General features: G+C 31.1%; 1 protein-coding gene across 3 annotated transcripts in view; it reads left to right on the top strand.

Annotated features, from left to right (window-relative positions):
* Positions 1-17,208, top strand: part of LOC106466873 (RNA polymerase II-associated protein 1-like) — a 120,245-nt gene that overhangs the window by 74,213 nt on the left and 28,824 nt on the right. For all 3 annotated transcript variants that reach the window (XM_022394944.1, XM_022394942.1, XM_022394943.1), the window contains exons 17-24: positions 4,413-4,519; positions 5,765-5,820; positions 9,513-9,614; positions 12,387-12,557; positions 12,912-13,038; positions 13,924-13,992; positions 14,324-14,433; positions 15,379-15,574. In XM_022394944.1, the coding sequence (XP_022250652.1) occupies positions 4,413-4,519; positions 5,765-5,820; positions 9,513-9,614; positions 12,387-12,557; positions 12,912-13,038; positions 13,924-13,992; positions 14,324-14,433; positions 15,379-15,574 (938 nt within the window). The remainder of the gene's footprint in view (positions 1-4,412; positions 4,520-5,764; positions 5,821-9,512; positions 9,615-12,386; positions 12,558-12,911; positions 13,039-13,923; positions 13,993-14,323; positions 14,434-15,378; positions 15,575-17,208) is intronic.

Raw genomic sequence — 17,208 nt, 5'->3', positions numbered from 1 at the left:
TTCCTAGTTTTCTTCCTAGTTTTTTGTGCTGTTGCTTCCTAGTTTTCTCCTAGTTTCTTATAATGTACTGCTAGAGAGCCTGTAGAAGCAAAAGTTTGTGTTGTATGATTTCAACTCGGCTGATGAGGAAGGAAGATATTGGTTTAAGAGCTTTGATATTTGGCTGAGATAACAGCATTAGTCTTCTAATTATTATGATCAGGATTAATTGATTTGTCAACTGGTAGGATAGTTATGATAAATCAATAACTGAAAGGAAGAGTCATTTCTTCTTTTCAAGATTTATGGAGTGTTGGTTTACATAAGAATTTGTGTAAGATATTTTATGATACACAGCTTGATTACAGTACATTTGTGATTGTGAAATCATTGACTGAATGGAATTCTTACTTTCCAAGTTTTCTGGTGGTATTTGGTAGCAAGACATTGGTGTGGTTTCTTGTGATGATTACTCATTCTATTAAGTGAGTTTTAGCAAAATGGACAATAATCAGGTTTACATGATTCAGAAACTGTTCTTTCAGTTAGTTACAAACATGTCCAATGACAATGTCAGAGAGAATTACAGACATGTTTTGAAAGACAGAGAGGACATGTTATGTGGGTGTTGAAAACTTTGTGATGTCTCGGTAAAACAAAAAGACTGGATGTTGAGATGTTATATTCTGGCTTATAAATATCTATATTATGAGTTTGTAATTAGTTGGGCACATTGAAACTAATAAAAGGGTATAAAGAAAAACTAAATGGGAAATTAAGAGTGCAAGTGAGTTACGAGATGCAGGGAGTTGAAGAATGATAATTTATTTAAATATTTTATATTGAAATTAAGAAAATAAAAATTAAATTATATAAAAACATGAATTGTATACAATGTTTTGATGACAAGCTTTTTTACATACATTAATAATAAAGTTGCTTAATTAAATTTTGAATGTAACTCTGTAAAAAGGTGACATATGACAGACATCATCTACCGCAGTGGAAAAAATGGTTGATATGAAAAGCAAAAATTTATGGAAATTAGGGTTACATTAATTATTGAAAGTACGGTGCATACTTGGACTATAAAACCATTTTTGTCAATTAAAATGTTTGTGAACATAAAATATTAATAAATTATTTTGCATTTGTAGGGCATTGTTTTTAATGAGTATAACATTTAGCAGCATGCTGCTTTCATTAAGTAACCTGTAACTTCATATTTCAATTAAATGAAAGGAAGAGCTTATAACATGAAAATAAGTTCTCCACATTTCAATTTTTTTCATTATTTAAACCTGTATAATATTTGATGTATTTTTAATATTGTTATGTATATATTAGAGGGTAGTAGAAACTTTTAAGTTGTAATTGAATCTGATTATAATGGAGCTTGCGATATATACATCCAAAACTTGAATCTTGGAAACTACCTCACCGATCATCACCAATCATAACTAGGTAATATTTTTATAACTAGGCAGTATTTATATACCTGAGAAATAAATAAAATGTTTGAAATTTCCACAAAAATGATATGTTTCAAATTTAACCAATAAAAATTACGAACAAAAAGGAGTAAGTTTCAAATATAAACTTTTTATAAACTTAAAAAAATATTTGTTTTTCTTTAGTGGAACTCTCCCGAGTGTTGCAACAGAAAAGCAAGGCACTTTCATTGATAACTGCTTCTACAAAGAAATATTTCAATAAAATGTACTCTGATGTAATGCTGTTGATAGCTCGTTTTTAAACTAAAATTTCAATAAAATCCTTTTTCTCATGGTTGGTGAACATCACTTATATTGAACGTCAAGTATGAGTACATTGTTGTAGAACTGTCAGACAATTCCAGAAAAGGCCATAGGACTGTCTTTGGGCTGCAGACCCAGTAGCTTTCCACAGGAACTGAGGGCAGGTATTTCTGCTAGTAAGACTAATTATCAGAAGGAGAACTGTTATTTCCAGCAAATCATTGCATCAGCTGTATTGTGGGATTAACAACCTCACACTGTCATAGCCTGTTTTAGAAATGATGCATTATATGGTAGAACAATTTTGAAGAATACAATAGAAGATAATAATAATATCACACATGATAATTATATCATGTGTGATGGTAACAATGCCTCAATACTGAGGAATAAGGTGTATGTACATCTTGAAAATTCATTTAAAATTGAGTGAAATTTAGGTAAATGCTATATAGTGAGTTAAGAAATCATATTCCATTTTTTTATGTTGTGATATATGCTTGATTGTCATATAACTTTTTCTGCATTTTTTATATGTAATGTGTTAACATGGAAACTCCTTGATTCTGTGTAAGAAACACGGTAATTATTGCAAGCATTAGTTATGTGTCGCTTTAAAATGTATTAGAGAATAAATCTTTCTTGGCCGGCATGGCCAGGTGGTTAGGGTGCTTGACTCGCAATCTGCAGGTCGCAGGTTTGAATCCCCGTCCCACTAAACATGCTTGCCCTTTCAGCCATGGGGGCATTATATGTGATGGTCAATCCCACTATTCACTGGTAAAAGAGTTGCTCAATAGTTGGTGGTGTGTGGTGATGACTAGCTACTTTCCCTCTAGTTTTACACTGCTAATTTAGGGATGGCTAGTGCAGATAGCTTTCGTGTGGCTTTGTGCAAAATTCAAAACAAACCAAACAAACAAACATATTTGAAAATTATTTTTGGGCATACATTGGCAAATCCTGCTATATACGATAGGCAAATAAATCATGTAGTTTTGCTGTTGATGCAAAGAAAGTGGGAAAATTTTTGGGGTTTTGATTCTGTTTTCTTTAATTTTGTAAAAATGAATTGGAAATGGATTTCGACTTGGCTGGCAAGGTAAAAGAAACAGACTTATATGGTTTTAAAAAATGATTGTAATATGAAACAGTTGTTGCATATTGAAAACATTTATACAGAATTCTAATAATCAGTTTACTACTCAGAACATTGCAATAAATAAAAAAAAGAATAAGTAAGTAAGTAAGGAAAGCATGAAACAATTTGAAGGAGAGGGCTTATGCCCACCTAAAAATACTTTAGTAACACTCCTGTGTTTTGGTTTTTAGCACACATTTGGATCAGTTGTAAAAAAATGTTTACACCAAGTTATTTTTTTAGTTCTTTGAAAGTTACTGGTGTTGCTTCACACATTCAGAGTTTGAATGCAAAAAGAATTTTGTATGTTATAATTAATATCAATTTTATGTTTATTATTCTATAAAGTCACCTACATACAACTATTAATAGTAACTAACTTATATGTGTATACAACTAGATCCTGATTACTAATTAGTTTTATCTTAAGATTCAGTTGCTAATCTGCTGCTACCTTCAGAGAAGTCCTGAGAATGACTATTTTTGTGTTGATAGCATCCCTTCTTAGTTTCGTTGGTATTACAGATATTGTTATTTCTGGAAACAAAGACAGATACGGGTAAATACCCAATGTAAAAATGAAACCCCTTGAATAATATAAAGACAAGCATCATAGACTACCTGGTTTCCAGGAACAACAAGATTTGAAATATCTAAGAAAGAAGAAAACTCATTATTATAATGATGCCTAACAACAGTTACCTGGAACACTTGATAAAAAAAGAAAACGAAGATAAACACTAAGTATAAATAGGATGAAAATTACAGACATATAACCATATTCCACTATGTTAGAGATCTCTCTGAAAAGATGAAGAGGATAAGTAAACAACATAAAGTTGTAACAATATTCAGAAGCCACAACATGTTACAGTCACAGTTAATACATACTAAACTACCTAAAAACCCAAAGAAGAGAAAAAATTACATTTGAGAAACAAAAAGTACAGTTACAAAAATTAGAATTAAGGAACTTGTTAGACATACAAGACTCGACATTAATGATCTGTTTCGAATAACTCGTCATACTAGAGAAGAAGACCCTATAATAAATTGTGGTATTACTAAAATAATAGGGTATGACCCACATTTGAGAAAAAGAAAGATAAAAAAGTTTTCTACTTCTACCTAACTGGTATCACACTCAGTCAGCTTAGCATAGAAGTCAGTGAAACCGTGATATCTCTCTTGAAAATGTTAAGATAGTTGTATTCAAATTCTAGTGAGGGAGTCTCTAATCAAATGGATAATGTACAAGACTTCAGTCAAGAAGACTCACAATCGAATCCCAGCTACTACAAACACAGTAGTCCTTCTCAGGACTTAATATAATTCCCTGAAGACAGCAGCAGGTTAGCAAGTAAAATGTAGGATAAAGCTAGATAATAATAACTGGTATCTAGTTATATATAAATGATGTATGTATAAATTAGTTACTAATTAATAATTAGACTTAGCTGACCATGTATACTATAACCATGATAATGATTAATATTCAATCACTACAACATTACTATTAATCTAATGTGTTTTAGATTCAGTGAAAGGGAAGAGCAGAGATGTGTATGGCTATCCGTTGTGGCCAGGTCTTAAACTGTTGAGAGTTATTGCATCAAATGGACGTCATCTTGCTACCAGACTGGTAATTTTCTTATTTAATGGACTGAAGTTTTTGTATTAGTAAATTTACTACACTTACCAAATACCACACTAAATTAGCTGTGAAAAAGATATGTAAAGTTTACAATTTATAATTCTGAGTTTTTATGCTTTATGTTTCTAAATATTTAACACGTGTCTAAAAATTTACCCACAAATCCAACTACAAATGATATTTACAACACCCTTTAAAATACAAAACTTATTTAAAACAAAGGACCGCTTACTTACCCCCATGAGTTCAAAACTCATCTACAAATATACGTGTGGTGGCTGTAATGCCACTTACCTTGGTAAAACCACACGGCAGTTACACCTACCAGTTTGTGAACATATGGGAATATCGAGTAGGAGTAGTAATAAACTATCAAATCAATCTGAATCAGCAATCTGCTTACATAGTGAAAATAACAACCACCCTATTCTGACTAACAATTTTAAAGTAATTTCGACCGGTTCATTCAACACAGAACTTCAAAGAAAGCTTGTCCATTTTAAATGAATGCCCCACTCTAAACAATAACACAACTTCTTTACAGCTAAGCCTATTATAAATATCCCTAGCACATTATCAACTATACAGTGTTATCTCTATACCTCCCCTTCTTTACCACACTAGTTTCGTAATATAATAGTTAAAATTTTGTTATTTCCTGTTTAAATCCTGCTGGTTGTTGTTTTTGTTTTTCTTTTGCCTTATCCTATTATAAATGTTCCAACTGAATGAATATGTGTATTTAATACTACTGATTAATTAATACAGTCGCTGAAAATGGAATATGAATATTTCGAAACATCCGACGAATAAACGTACATTACCGAAAACAAAGTGTCGAATGTTTGCTATTACCGTCGTTCTACTGATTATTATCAAATTCCGATTCCTATCGAATGAACCTGTTGCATGTCTAAAGACTTTTGTAAGATCTTATCTGTTTATGTAATTGAATTTAATAATTCTGCTCAATTTCATACAAATATTGACTGCTATGCATCTTAGAAGTTGTCAATACCTTAAATGTGATAAAATATGCTTGGTAATAGGTGGAATACACTAATTACCAAGATATTTGTTTCATTTAATAAGTGACTCATAATTGATTATGAACTGTTCTTCTGGTCATTTGATGTAAATTTTTATTACATGTACTTGCATGCATGGTATTTTGATCTTTAAAGCTCATGATAACACAGTGTTAAAACAAATTTTCTTCTCTTGTTATTCCAGGTCAAAGATTTTCATATAATGGAACTTGTTGCTTGTTATATAACCATTGATCCAAGGTAAAAACTCCACCAAGTTATTGCTAAATACCAAAATTTAAGGTCGGTGTGTCTGAATAAGATTTATTTCTGTATGAAGATATAAAGATAGAAAAATTTAAACACAGTTGAAATGTCTGTAGTACACCACTTCTGTTTTGTTAAAGAACTCTATCACTTTATTAAAAGCATATATTTGTAGTTGCGTTGTTTAGAAGTTGTGATGCTGTTTACAAAGATGGGTGAAAAATTCCATATATTTAATTAATTTGTTCTCTATCCTGATACTAACAAAATAATTGCAAATATACTTCTAAATCAAATAATAGTTATCTTAAACTGTTCATAGTTTTAATGTTTTTTCATAAATATCTTTCATTTAGAAATATTAAGCCTGTGAATTTATATTGTAGTTTATTATAACAAATATATAGAGTATTTTAAAATTCTTCTTTCCTTTTTGTTAATTTAATCATTATGTAATGAAATTAAATCACTGCAAGATAGATGTGCATATATTCTAATCATATAATACCTTTACTCATTGAAACCATGGAGTTCAACATCTGCATAATATTTTGGCCTCTTCTTCTTTTAAGCATAAATTGTTTCAACAAGATTTCAAGTATTTCACGCTTTGGAATATTGTTTTTGTAAAAATGCACCTTAATGCTGAGAGTTTACATTTAACCTGAGTATATAGTGCCATTCTCATGTGGTGCCATAAATACACTTCGTTATAGCTGCGAGATATCTGTGAGATACTTGCATTGTTACATGGGCTTTCACTGCAAGAGTAGTAGTGTCACAATAATTGGGAACATCACAGATCGACCACTAGATAATACTACTAGTTTCTTTTTCTATGTATACCAGCTATGGAACCTGTTCTACGCACAGGAATGAATACAGACAGAATTGCTTTGAGACCTACAGCCCTGCAAAGTTGCATTGTGGTGACTCATATTGGGAGTTTGTGTATATTTTTGTAATATTGTTGCTTTTAGTTTCTGTATTGAATATTGATAAAGTGTAATATTAGCCATTTGCACACCGAGTTAGAACAATGAAACCACAAACTCTAATTTTTCATGTTATTTTGAAACACAATCACAGTGTAATAAAATTCTTTAGTAGTCTGCCAGGGCCATTAAGTATATGAATTTACTGGCCTCTACTTACATTTGGTAGCTCAAACAAAACATAAAATATTGTTATAAGATTATATTTTATTTCTCTTGTTATAACTTGTTCTTAATTTCAAAGGGAAGTATTTAAATAAACTCTCAATTTTCTTGTCTATAACATTTGCTCACTCTGATTTGCCCATTTTCTATTTTTAATCACCCGTCTGTGACTTTCCTAGTTTAACATAAATTAATCATTATAGTATAGATACTACAAAGGCATAGTCTAATTCTTATAGCCTTCACTCTTCTTTCTGTACAAAGATATAAACCAGAAAGTCAGACACATTTTCTATTCTCTCCTATCTCATTCTCTCTTTCACAAATCGTTATTAATTCTCTCTGACATTTGCTATTACATTACGTATAACCAATAGAAAGACAGAATTTTAATTTACCAAATGACGTATAATGCTACCTTGTTCTCAGTTGTTGCCAAATTCAGATCAAACAGCTAAGGAAATGTTTTTAAGGCACTTATGCTCTAGTTAGAAAGCTAGTTAAATTAGAATACCTATAGGACAGCGCTTTGTGCATGTTATTATTTTGTGTTCTTAAGTGAATGTCTGAAGAAAATAAAAACTACTTGATCTAGTTGTACTATCTTTACAAGGAAGTAGACTTAAGTTTTATTGGTGGGCTGGAAAAAAAAGAGGCTAAATGTAAGTACTCAATTCCTTGTATGTACTTTATTATTTAAGTAACTAAAATGTAAAAATTAGGAAATTATTACTTGAGATTAGGTTAGATGATGAAAAATATATAATAGTAAAAATTTTATCTCCATGCGTATGCGTGCAACTAGCTCATATATTACGTCATTTAATAATGCAACTTCAGGTATGCATTCACCATGTGAATTACATCTTCTATCACAGGATTATTATTATCACAGGAACAATAAAATTAAACAAAAACAGTTATAACCTGTTACTACCCTTAAATTTTTTATTATAAATATTGTAATTGTCTGTTACAATCTGCAATCTTTCTACAAGAAGAAAGAATAATTTAGACTTACTTCATTTGTTTTGTGATGGTTACTAGGTTGGCCAAAGTGACCAAGTCCATATAGTGTTAGGGTAGAGAAAATAACAAATCAGTTACAAACATTTATTGGAAAAAACTTTGAATATTCATGTAGGAGTTTTTAGAGGTTATGCAAATGATATTTGAAAACTCTAAGATGAAAAACAAGTATTTTTAACTTTAACATGAAAATTATTTTGTAGTCTGAGTCCAAATTTGACTCCATATGTTCACAAACAAATCTTTAGTAAAAATACTTAATTAAAAAAACATGATTTTTTGTGTACTAAAGACTTTAAATGTTTACTAAAAGCTTGTCAAATTTTGTGAAGATACACTTACTACAGTAAACATTGTAGAATTTATACTTTTATAGTTGTTAGATCGGTCAAAGTGACTGAGCCCATGTAGATAGAGTTAATGTTTTGAATTATTATGTATCATGAAAAAAGAAAATTAGGTATGTGAACATATTAATCTGTAATAGCTAAAAACAATTATAAATTATTTTAATTTTTGTTTAGACAACTTAAAGACTGACTTTACCAGTCAACAGTTTGCTTAGTAAAACTACACAGACAAAATCGTTGTTGCATGGATGAAATTCTGTTTGCACTATCTTGAACATTTTCTAGTCCTGCAAAACAGTGTTAATAATAATATTTAGATGGTTACTTTATATGCACATATTTTGCCTATGTACTATTTTGTTATTTTGGTTTGCTGATACTGCCATGTAGAGGAAACAAATATAACATTGTACTCACTTACCTTCTAAACAAAAACATTAGACAAGACTCACAAGAGCCTTGCATTACAGTAATGTTGCCATTACTGTACGTGACTGCAAGATTTCCTTATAATAATACTTAATTATATTTATCACATAACATTAGTATTAGGCTTATGCTTCTATTGTTTTTAATGTGAATGTTTTATTTCAATGATGATAATAAACAAGTTATTATCCTGTAGCTTAGAAAATAGAAAAATTTAATGTGTCCGTTATATTTTGCTCAATACCAGAGTTCATCAGGCTGGTTGGGATATGGCACACAGTGGTCAGAATGCTATTTACATAAGTCATTTGTTACAAAAACAGTTATTATGGTGTGAACTCCTTTGCCTGCAGTATTAGGCTTATTGTATTTTTTTATTTTTTAACACTACTATGTCTATTCAATCCATTATGGGTTTCCAAGAAGATGAATGCATAATAGTTTACAACTACACTATGTCTGCCATATCTAAACCTGCATCATAATTCAAGTAGATTGCAGGCCCCTGTATAGTCATGTGAGCTATCTGCATTACACTCATGGATCTCTGGCATATCTTTGTAAACATTCTTATTGCCACCACTGTATATTCTGGTAACTAATTATTGCAGGTCAAAGGTAAACATGAAATCCAGTATTGACTACTATGAGCATACGTTGATTACCTTACCAGTGTTATTAACACTAATCATGTCGAACTTTTTATTTGTTTTCACAGTGATGATAAGCTTCCATTACAAGAAATTCTGAAACTTTCTCTAGAAAGTTTGAGAATTTGGCGAGTATTCCTGGCATATGGATTAGCTTCTGAAGTTTACTTGTAAGTGTCATATGCTTCTGTTATTTTTATGTGAATGTTTTATTTCAATAATGATAATAGATACATTATCATCCTGTTGTTAAGAAAATAGAAAATTTTGATAAACAGTGAAAAATACATAAGACATAATCATTCCAAAAGATGAATTAATATTTCTGAGAACTTGTGAGTATAATTTGGTGACATTTCCTTCTCTTCCCATCATAATTAACTGTGCTGTACCAAAGCAGGTAACCTTATAAGCAGTATTGGGCATTTGCTGCACACACTTTCTTCATGTATCCTAACCTAACCAATCATAGCTATTTTGGACTCTAATCATTGATGCCACTTGAGCACCTGAGAGTCAGTTTAATTCATGGCATTACACTATGCAGATAAAGTTTCATTTCTGTCGTTTAGTGTTACCTTTAATGGAGAAATTAATTGAGTTTACATTAAAAAATTGTTTACTTCTATTTATAAGTTAATTGTTCCACCCAGACTTACTTGCCGTACGCTGTTTTCACTAAAATCTGGGGTGTTATTCTCTGGGATAGATGCAGCAGATAGCCTGATGTGGCTTTGCTTTAAAAGAAACAACTGTTTTCTTTTTAGGGTAGATATTTTTAAGTATTTGAAAACTGGCTTTGACACATAATGACTTATTGAAGACCATCTGCATACTCATGGTGGCAGCATACATTGTAAGCTTATGAGCTACTTTCTTACCATAAGTTTAAAGACTATTATTGCTAATAATTTTTTTTCAGACACATTGTGCTGATATACTAAAAGTGTAAAACACAAAAACCAACATTTTTTTTTGCCATAATGAAAGGTAAAATCTCTATTATTAGTTGGGGCCGACTAGTTTTGATCATCATCAGGGCTAGTCTCTACAGTGTTAGCATTTATTCAGCTATGACTGTTGCTTGGTGAGCTCATTTTTAAAAACAAGGTCAGGAAACAAGGGGTGGAAATTAAATCTTAAATAAGGAATTACTTAAATAAATATTCCAATAGGACATGTTGATTGGTCCATCGTCTCTAATTATACACCCACATATGTTTATAATTATACAAATACTCTCTCTTAAGTTCCTTTCTATGTTTGTTTATGCAATTTGTAGATTTTTATGTTTTTCTAGTCATAATTATCATCACAGTTCTAGAAATGTTCAGCTACAGTAGAGGACATATTGTTACCACGTCTTATGTCATACTGTGTTATCGAAACTAGTTGGCTAGAACAAATAACAAACATTTAAACTTTCATTGTGCAAAAAAACATTGGTTTTTTTGTATTTTACTCTTGATATGATTATTGGTCTATGGAATTTCTTTATTGTTTATACTCCAATAAAATCATTTGTTCCAAACATATTTAAGAAAAAATAAAAACTGTGTAAGCATTTGATTTTTACTTAAAAATAAAAGTAATTTATGATAGATTGTTTATTTAGAAATTTTTTAAATAAAACAAAACAGTGTTTGTTTCCTTGCTGATTTTTGTGTGAGCATCTTATTGATTGTAGACAGCTTTGAATGTTATTTAACACTACTTCAGTGTGTGACTTATTCCAGTTTTTGTGTGTAGTGGATGATTTGAGTTTAGATATTCAGCTGTTAGTGTGTTTTTTAACCTTCTGATTATGTTAAAGATAGGAGCGTAAAAGGAAATTTATTTTTCTGGCTTCAAAAGAACTAGAATGAGTGGACATTGGCTCAGGTAGATGTTTATGTTAAATGATGTAGTTTTGGATTTTCCATACTTCTGGAATGAGTGCTGGTGTGGTTCTTGGGTGACTATGATTTAGTTTTCAGTGTTACATACCCTTACCGTGACTATCAGTGATTATTTTGGACGTGCTATACATCTGTAGTGAAGTGCTGGTGTGGTTCTTGGGTGAGAGGTTCTGAACTTTCACCAGTCTTTAGATCTCTTAGTTACAAGGAAAATATATGGGGAAAAAAAAACAACCTTTATCAGGACTGTAATATCAGTTGCTTTGGAGTAGCACCCACAGTCTCTTTGTAACTATCTTGACCAAGTGAATATAAAATGAAAAAAACATAGATCAGCAAAAGAAATAAATAGATCCAAGTCCATCTGCAATATTTTTCAAGATGTTTGGTCAATTTAATAAGAGAGTGCTGAAGATGATTGATCTTTCATAATTCAAGTCAGAATCCCAGCATCATTGTCATTGTGTGTGTTTATTCTGTTTGGAAAAGACTGGTTGCAGTGGTAATACATGTAGAAATTTTACAGTTTGTCACTACAGATATCCTAGACATCATTTTTAATCATTTGGTATTCCACCTAATTATTTTGTAGGCTTATGCTTAGAGGCAAACTAATTATTCTAATTATGAGTAACCAGTCTATGATATATCATGAAAAACTTTTTAATTGGCATTTATTTCTAACCGTAACAATTTTTTTCTTGAGATTATATATGCCTTTATTGTCCTTTTTACTTTATACTGGGGCTTTATAAGATGAAATGCTGTTGACTCTTAATCACATATCAAAATAATGTGACCTCATTAGCCAGGTTATGATTGTATAGAGAAATCATATTGTGTAAAGCATGCATGTATGAGAAAAAGTTGCTGAAAGGGACAAGAAAAAGCTTTTGTTTTGGAGCAGGTCAGGTAGAAGAAACATATAGCAATACAATAGCAAAATATTTATGTAACACACACACACACACACATTTTTTCAATCATGAAAAAACATCCAACAAACAGTAGACAGTTTTGCTTTTTAACATTTTTTGTATTCAGAGATCTCTTTCCTGTGATGATTCGACATGTCCAGTTCTGTCAAACGCTGTCTTTGGTAGAAGAAGTAGAGAAGCACAGATTTGACTATCAGTATGCAGCTTGTCTTGTGCAAGTTCTAGAAGGAGTTGTTCACATTGCTGGCAACCATACAGAAATAAAATCTTCCAGAAGGTATATCAAAATTACTTCGATTTTAGAAAATTGTCTTTAAATAACTTTCTTGTAAATGGATATTCTCAGCCATTTTCTAGTTGATGTAATGCAGACTAAATGTTCACATATATATTTTAGCACAGTGTACTAGATTTTTTTTTTCAGTTACTGACACTGAATTTAATTTTTTGATAAGAAATTAAACTTAAAATGGGTTAATACCTTAAATGATTTTTTAGCCAATACTGAATGTGAATATTCTTTAATGAAACAAAATGTAATCCAGGATAAATAAAATATCATTAGAAATCATAGACTTCATTGTAATTTTTTAAATTTTATTTTGTGTGTGTGGGTTAACATCCTCAACAGAAATGAAAAGTTGGATCAACCCAATTTTCCATCTGTAAACTGGACCCATGTTACTGGACTTTTTCCACTGATAGAGACTTCACTTTGCAGATGGCTGTGGGAATTTGCTCATAGAGATATTACACATGTAAGATTTAAAGTTGTTTCTAATATAGCTTATGTTGAATTTAAATGAATGAGTAAAAATCAATAACAAGTTTATTGTTGTTAAATGTACATTTATATTTGATCACTTTTATTTTGTCTTAGATCATGATTATTATTATACATGATGTGTTCATTTAAGACATAAAAAACTTTGATAAAGCATAATCAAGACAATAAAAATGTTCCTAAAATACATAAATAATGAACATTTTATATTAAGCTAAGCATCTACAAGATGAAACACAGATATTATGTATTAGACTTTAAAGTACACTCAAACTTGTTTATATAGGGCACATTTAGAAACTGAACCTTTCTAAAGAGGTGCTCTCAGTATTTAGGTTGATCATTTGGAATATGAAAGTACAACACTTGATAATTTGAAACAGCATTATCTTTTGAACTCCTTATAATTATATGAGGTTGCTTAGGTTTTTCTTGCATCAGAAATGTTTCTTGTTGATAAGATTTGATCTATTTGCTCTTCTGCTGTAATGATTAATAGGATTTTTTCCATAAGGATTTATTACTAATGCTTGATTAGTGGTTTAAAACATGAATGTGCTTTGGTTATTTGAATCTGTCAAGGAAGTATGATCTTGGCAAGAACTAGTTCACAATTGGATAATATTTGTACTGTATTTTTTCCCGGAAATGCTTGAGAATGTTTCTGCTACTTAAAGGCCCTTTTGTTAGTACATTTATTACTGTATGTATGTATGTGTATTGTGATCCAATATTATTTCAGTAATTTCTTTATGACCCATTGCTACGTTCTTTATTCATATGAAACTTACAATCCTTTAAATATTGAAATTATGTTTAATGTATTTCTTTGTTGTTGTTTTTTGTCTATCTGTTCTAGCAAGGACTGACAGTGCTTTCCAGTTGTATGAATTTTGTTGGTTCTTACTTATGGATGTCAAGTAAGCAGGTAATTGACATTTGTATAATTTGTCTTGTGAAAAAGTCATACACCAAATAATATCAACATTTATAAAGCCACAAAGAAAATATATCGAGTCAAATTCTAAATTTCATTTGTTAGTGGATAATTGACAGTTTTCAAGAATCCACCCAAAATGTAATTATGCACTCAAAGTATTAAGAAAAGATGTATGTTTGTAAAAATTGTATTTCCATGAGTGTTCCAAATCTGGAGTATAATTTGTTACTAAAGCAATGGTTCATAGTTATTTAAATGTTAGTCTTTTAAAGTTTTAACCTAATTCAATAAAGTTTATTTCATCTTTTTTTTTTGCCAGCTTGCTGAAAATGCTGTGGATAATTTGGAGATAATTGAAAGGTTACTCCATAATCATATCTTGCCATTTTTGCACTCCAAAAACTTTTGTGAATTTTTACAGACACTGTGGTGAGTATAAGAAAAATGTTTCATTCAGAAATTTAAATTATAGTAATTGATTTCTTGGTAGTTTTAATAAAGTGTATATATCTTTTGATTTAAATTATTTCATTAATAATGTGATATAATGAGCTTTGCTCTTGGTTTTCTTCATGTTTTGATATCATTCAATGGATTTATACAGTGAGTAAGAGAGATCTGTAAAATGTTATGTTAATATGGAATACAGTTAATAAAAAATGAAATGGTGTTTTTTCTAGAAGACAGCTATGCAATAAAAATGATTTCATCAAGATTTGGATCTACAGCTGTATAATGCTAGAAATAATCTTGAAATTTTGAATGGGATCCTTTAACTACTTATAATTTGTTGTTTATAAAGAAGGTATTAATGTAAAGAATCTACTGTAGTTTTATATATAATGACCATTCTCCCATCTCTACCCTTTTCTACTTAGTTATATTTGCTTATTCCTTCTTCGGTGGTTGCACTTTGTGGCCCAAGAAAAGTAACTGAACTTGTGGCTATTAAAAGTAAATGAAAATACAGTATTATATCACAGTCAACATTGAAATACTGCAGATGGATTATTTTAAACCAAAAGAACAACTAAAATGTGTTAGGGAATATTGTGCTTCTTATAATCACCTTATTACCTTTAACACATTGCCGTATTGACAACGGTGTTTCTAATCATGATTTTGGATGTTGGTAAAAAACGTTTTGTTAAAAACTATAAGATACATCATTGTCAGTTCATTTGTGCTCTCAACTCAGTTACCTTTTTCCTTAAGTTCACATATATTAAAATTATAATGGGAAAAGTGCTTATTAATCAATTGAAATATAATAAATATTCCTCTGAATTATAGAATATTAACATATTTACTCCATAATCAACTGTTCCTATATTTACCACAAATGAGTAGTAATTTGTTTAAATTTTTTTTCAGCACTTTTTCCACTCTGCTGTATCCTGGGCAGAATGGAATGCAAAGAAACAGTGAAACACTTGTATCACTTGGTAGTGTCATGTGGTCAGGAGATCTGTCACCTGTCTTGAAGGTTAACAGCCCTTTTCCAATGCTAATGTCTGTGTCAAACCTCCTCTCATTGCTTGCTCGTATACACTCTCATCCTAAGCAAGAGGTAGGTGTTTTTTATTAGCTATAAAAAAATAACTTTGTTGGTATAAATGTATTGTATATTTGGCTAAATAGATATAGATATTATGGAGATTTTGTTCTAAAATTAGTAACATGTTTAACTTTACTTTTAAGGACAGAACCTCTAATTTACACATGAAAAGCACTGATGTGTGAAAGTAACTGAAGCTTGTATAAAATGTTATGATTGTTGAATATAAAAGTGTCCTTAGCTTAGATTGATGAGCTGAGTAGTACATAACAATCCCAGGGGTTGCACCACTAGATGCTGACTCCTAGTGGAGACTGTCTGTCTTACAGGAGGTAGAAGAGAGTACCATTATTGTCTTTCTGGCTGAGCATTGCCTTATTTATATCCCATTGTTGGCTTTTCCTGCCTACACCACATGGTACTTCGTTTTCCAGAAGTCTCTAACCCTCTCTGTTAATGAAGACCTTCCATGGTTGTCACTTTTATCTTACAAGTGCAGAGGAGGTCGATATCCTGCCAGTAGATTTGTGTGGGATTTCATGTACAGGCTTCTTGTGCAAGTTTGTCAACTTCCACATTTAACTTTAGCCCTGCACAGTCTGGCATGTACATCCAAGAGATGGTGTTACTGTGCAGTTGCTTTGCTCACTACCTTCCATCAGGGGACAAACAACTCTGAATTTTTTTGCAGTTGTTACGAGTAGCACCCTCGTGGGCTTAATTGTTGGAGTTTCAATTAAAACTACCCATTACACCAAATTTATTTATTTAGAGGATTTGTCATGACGAGTGGAGCCACAAGTCGCTAACTCGAGGTTAGAATAAAGAAACAGAGTCCCAGACCAACATTGAACAATTATAACAACATTTATTAATCATTTCTAACTAACATCCAATATAGATCAAAAGTTCGTTAACCATTAAACACTTTTACAAACACTGTTAATCATTATACACTTTGAGCAATGTTAACATAGGCTCTCCAGCATTACACACAGATACATTTCTTCTTAGTTTAACATAATATTCCTTTATAGTTACTTACACTAACTGATTAAGGAGTGCCGTTAACATGGCTCTCCAGCATTACACATAGATACACTTCTTCTTAGTTTAACATAATATTCCTTTAAAGTTACTTACACTAACTGATTAAGGAGTGCCGTTAACATGGCTCTCCAGCATTACACGTAGATACACTTCTTCTTAGTTTAACATAATATTCCTTTAAAGTTACTTACACTAATCAAGAGAGGACCCATAAACTATACTTACAGCAGAGTTGGACTGGTAAACATACTGATGTTAGAAACCTCCATAACTCAGGAAGTTCAGAACTTCTAGAGGAACTTTCTGAACCCTGGAGAAACTGGTTTTTCAGCTCCAGACATGGGTTTATAAACTGTAATTTCTTAGTATTCTTTTGACCCTCCAAATAGTATCCAGCACAACCCGCAAGTAGTCTTGCCACTCTGTTGGTTGCTTTAGGGGAATTCCAGGGCTGATCCAAACCCATAACCAAAACTGCTACACCTGTGTCCTGTAGGCGATATTGCCTCAAGGTACCACTTTTGTTTAACTACAAGTGCTAGCGAGTTAGGAAAGTCAGTAATCCGATTTGTCTTAGGTGCTCGTGCACTTGTTTG

Source organism: Limulus polyphemus, unplaced genomic scaffold, assembly GCF_000517525.1.
Source record: "Limulus polyphemus unplaced genomic scaffold, Limulus_polyphemus-2.1.2 Scaffold2407, whole genome shotgun sequence".
Lineage (NCBI taxonomy): Eukaryota > Metazoa > Arthropoda > Merostomata > Xiphosura > Limulidae > Limulus > Limulus polyphemus.
The sequence above is the reverse complement of the archived record's forward strand: the minus strand, read 5'-3'. Positions and strand labels throughout refer to the sequence as shown.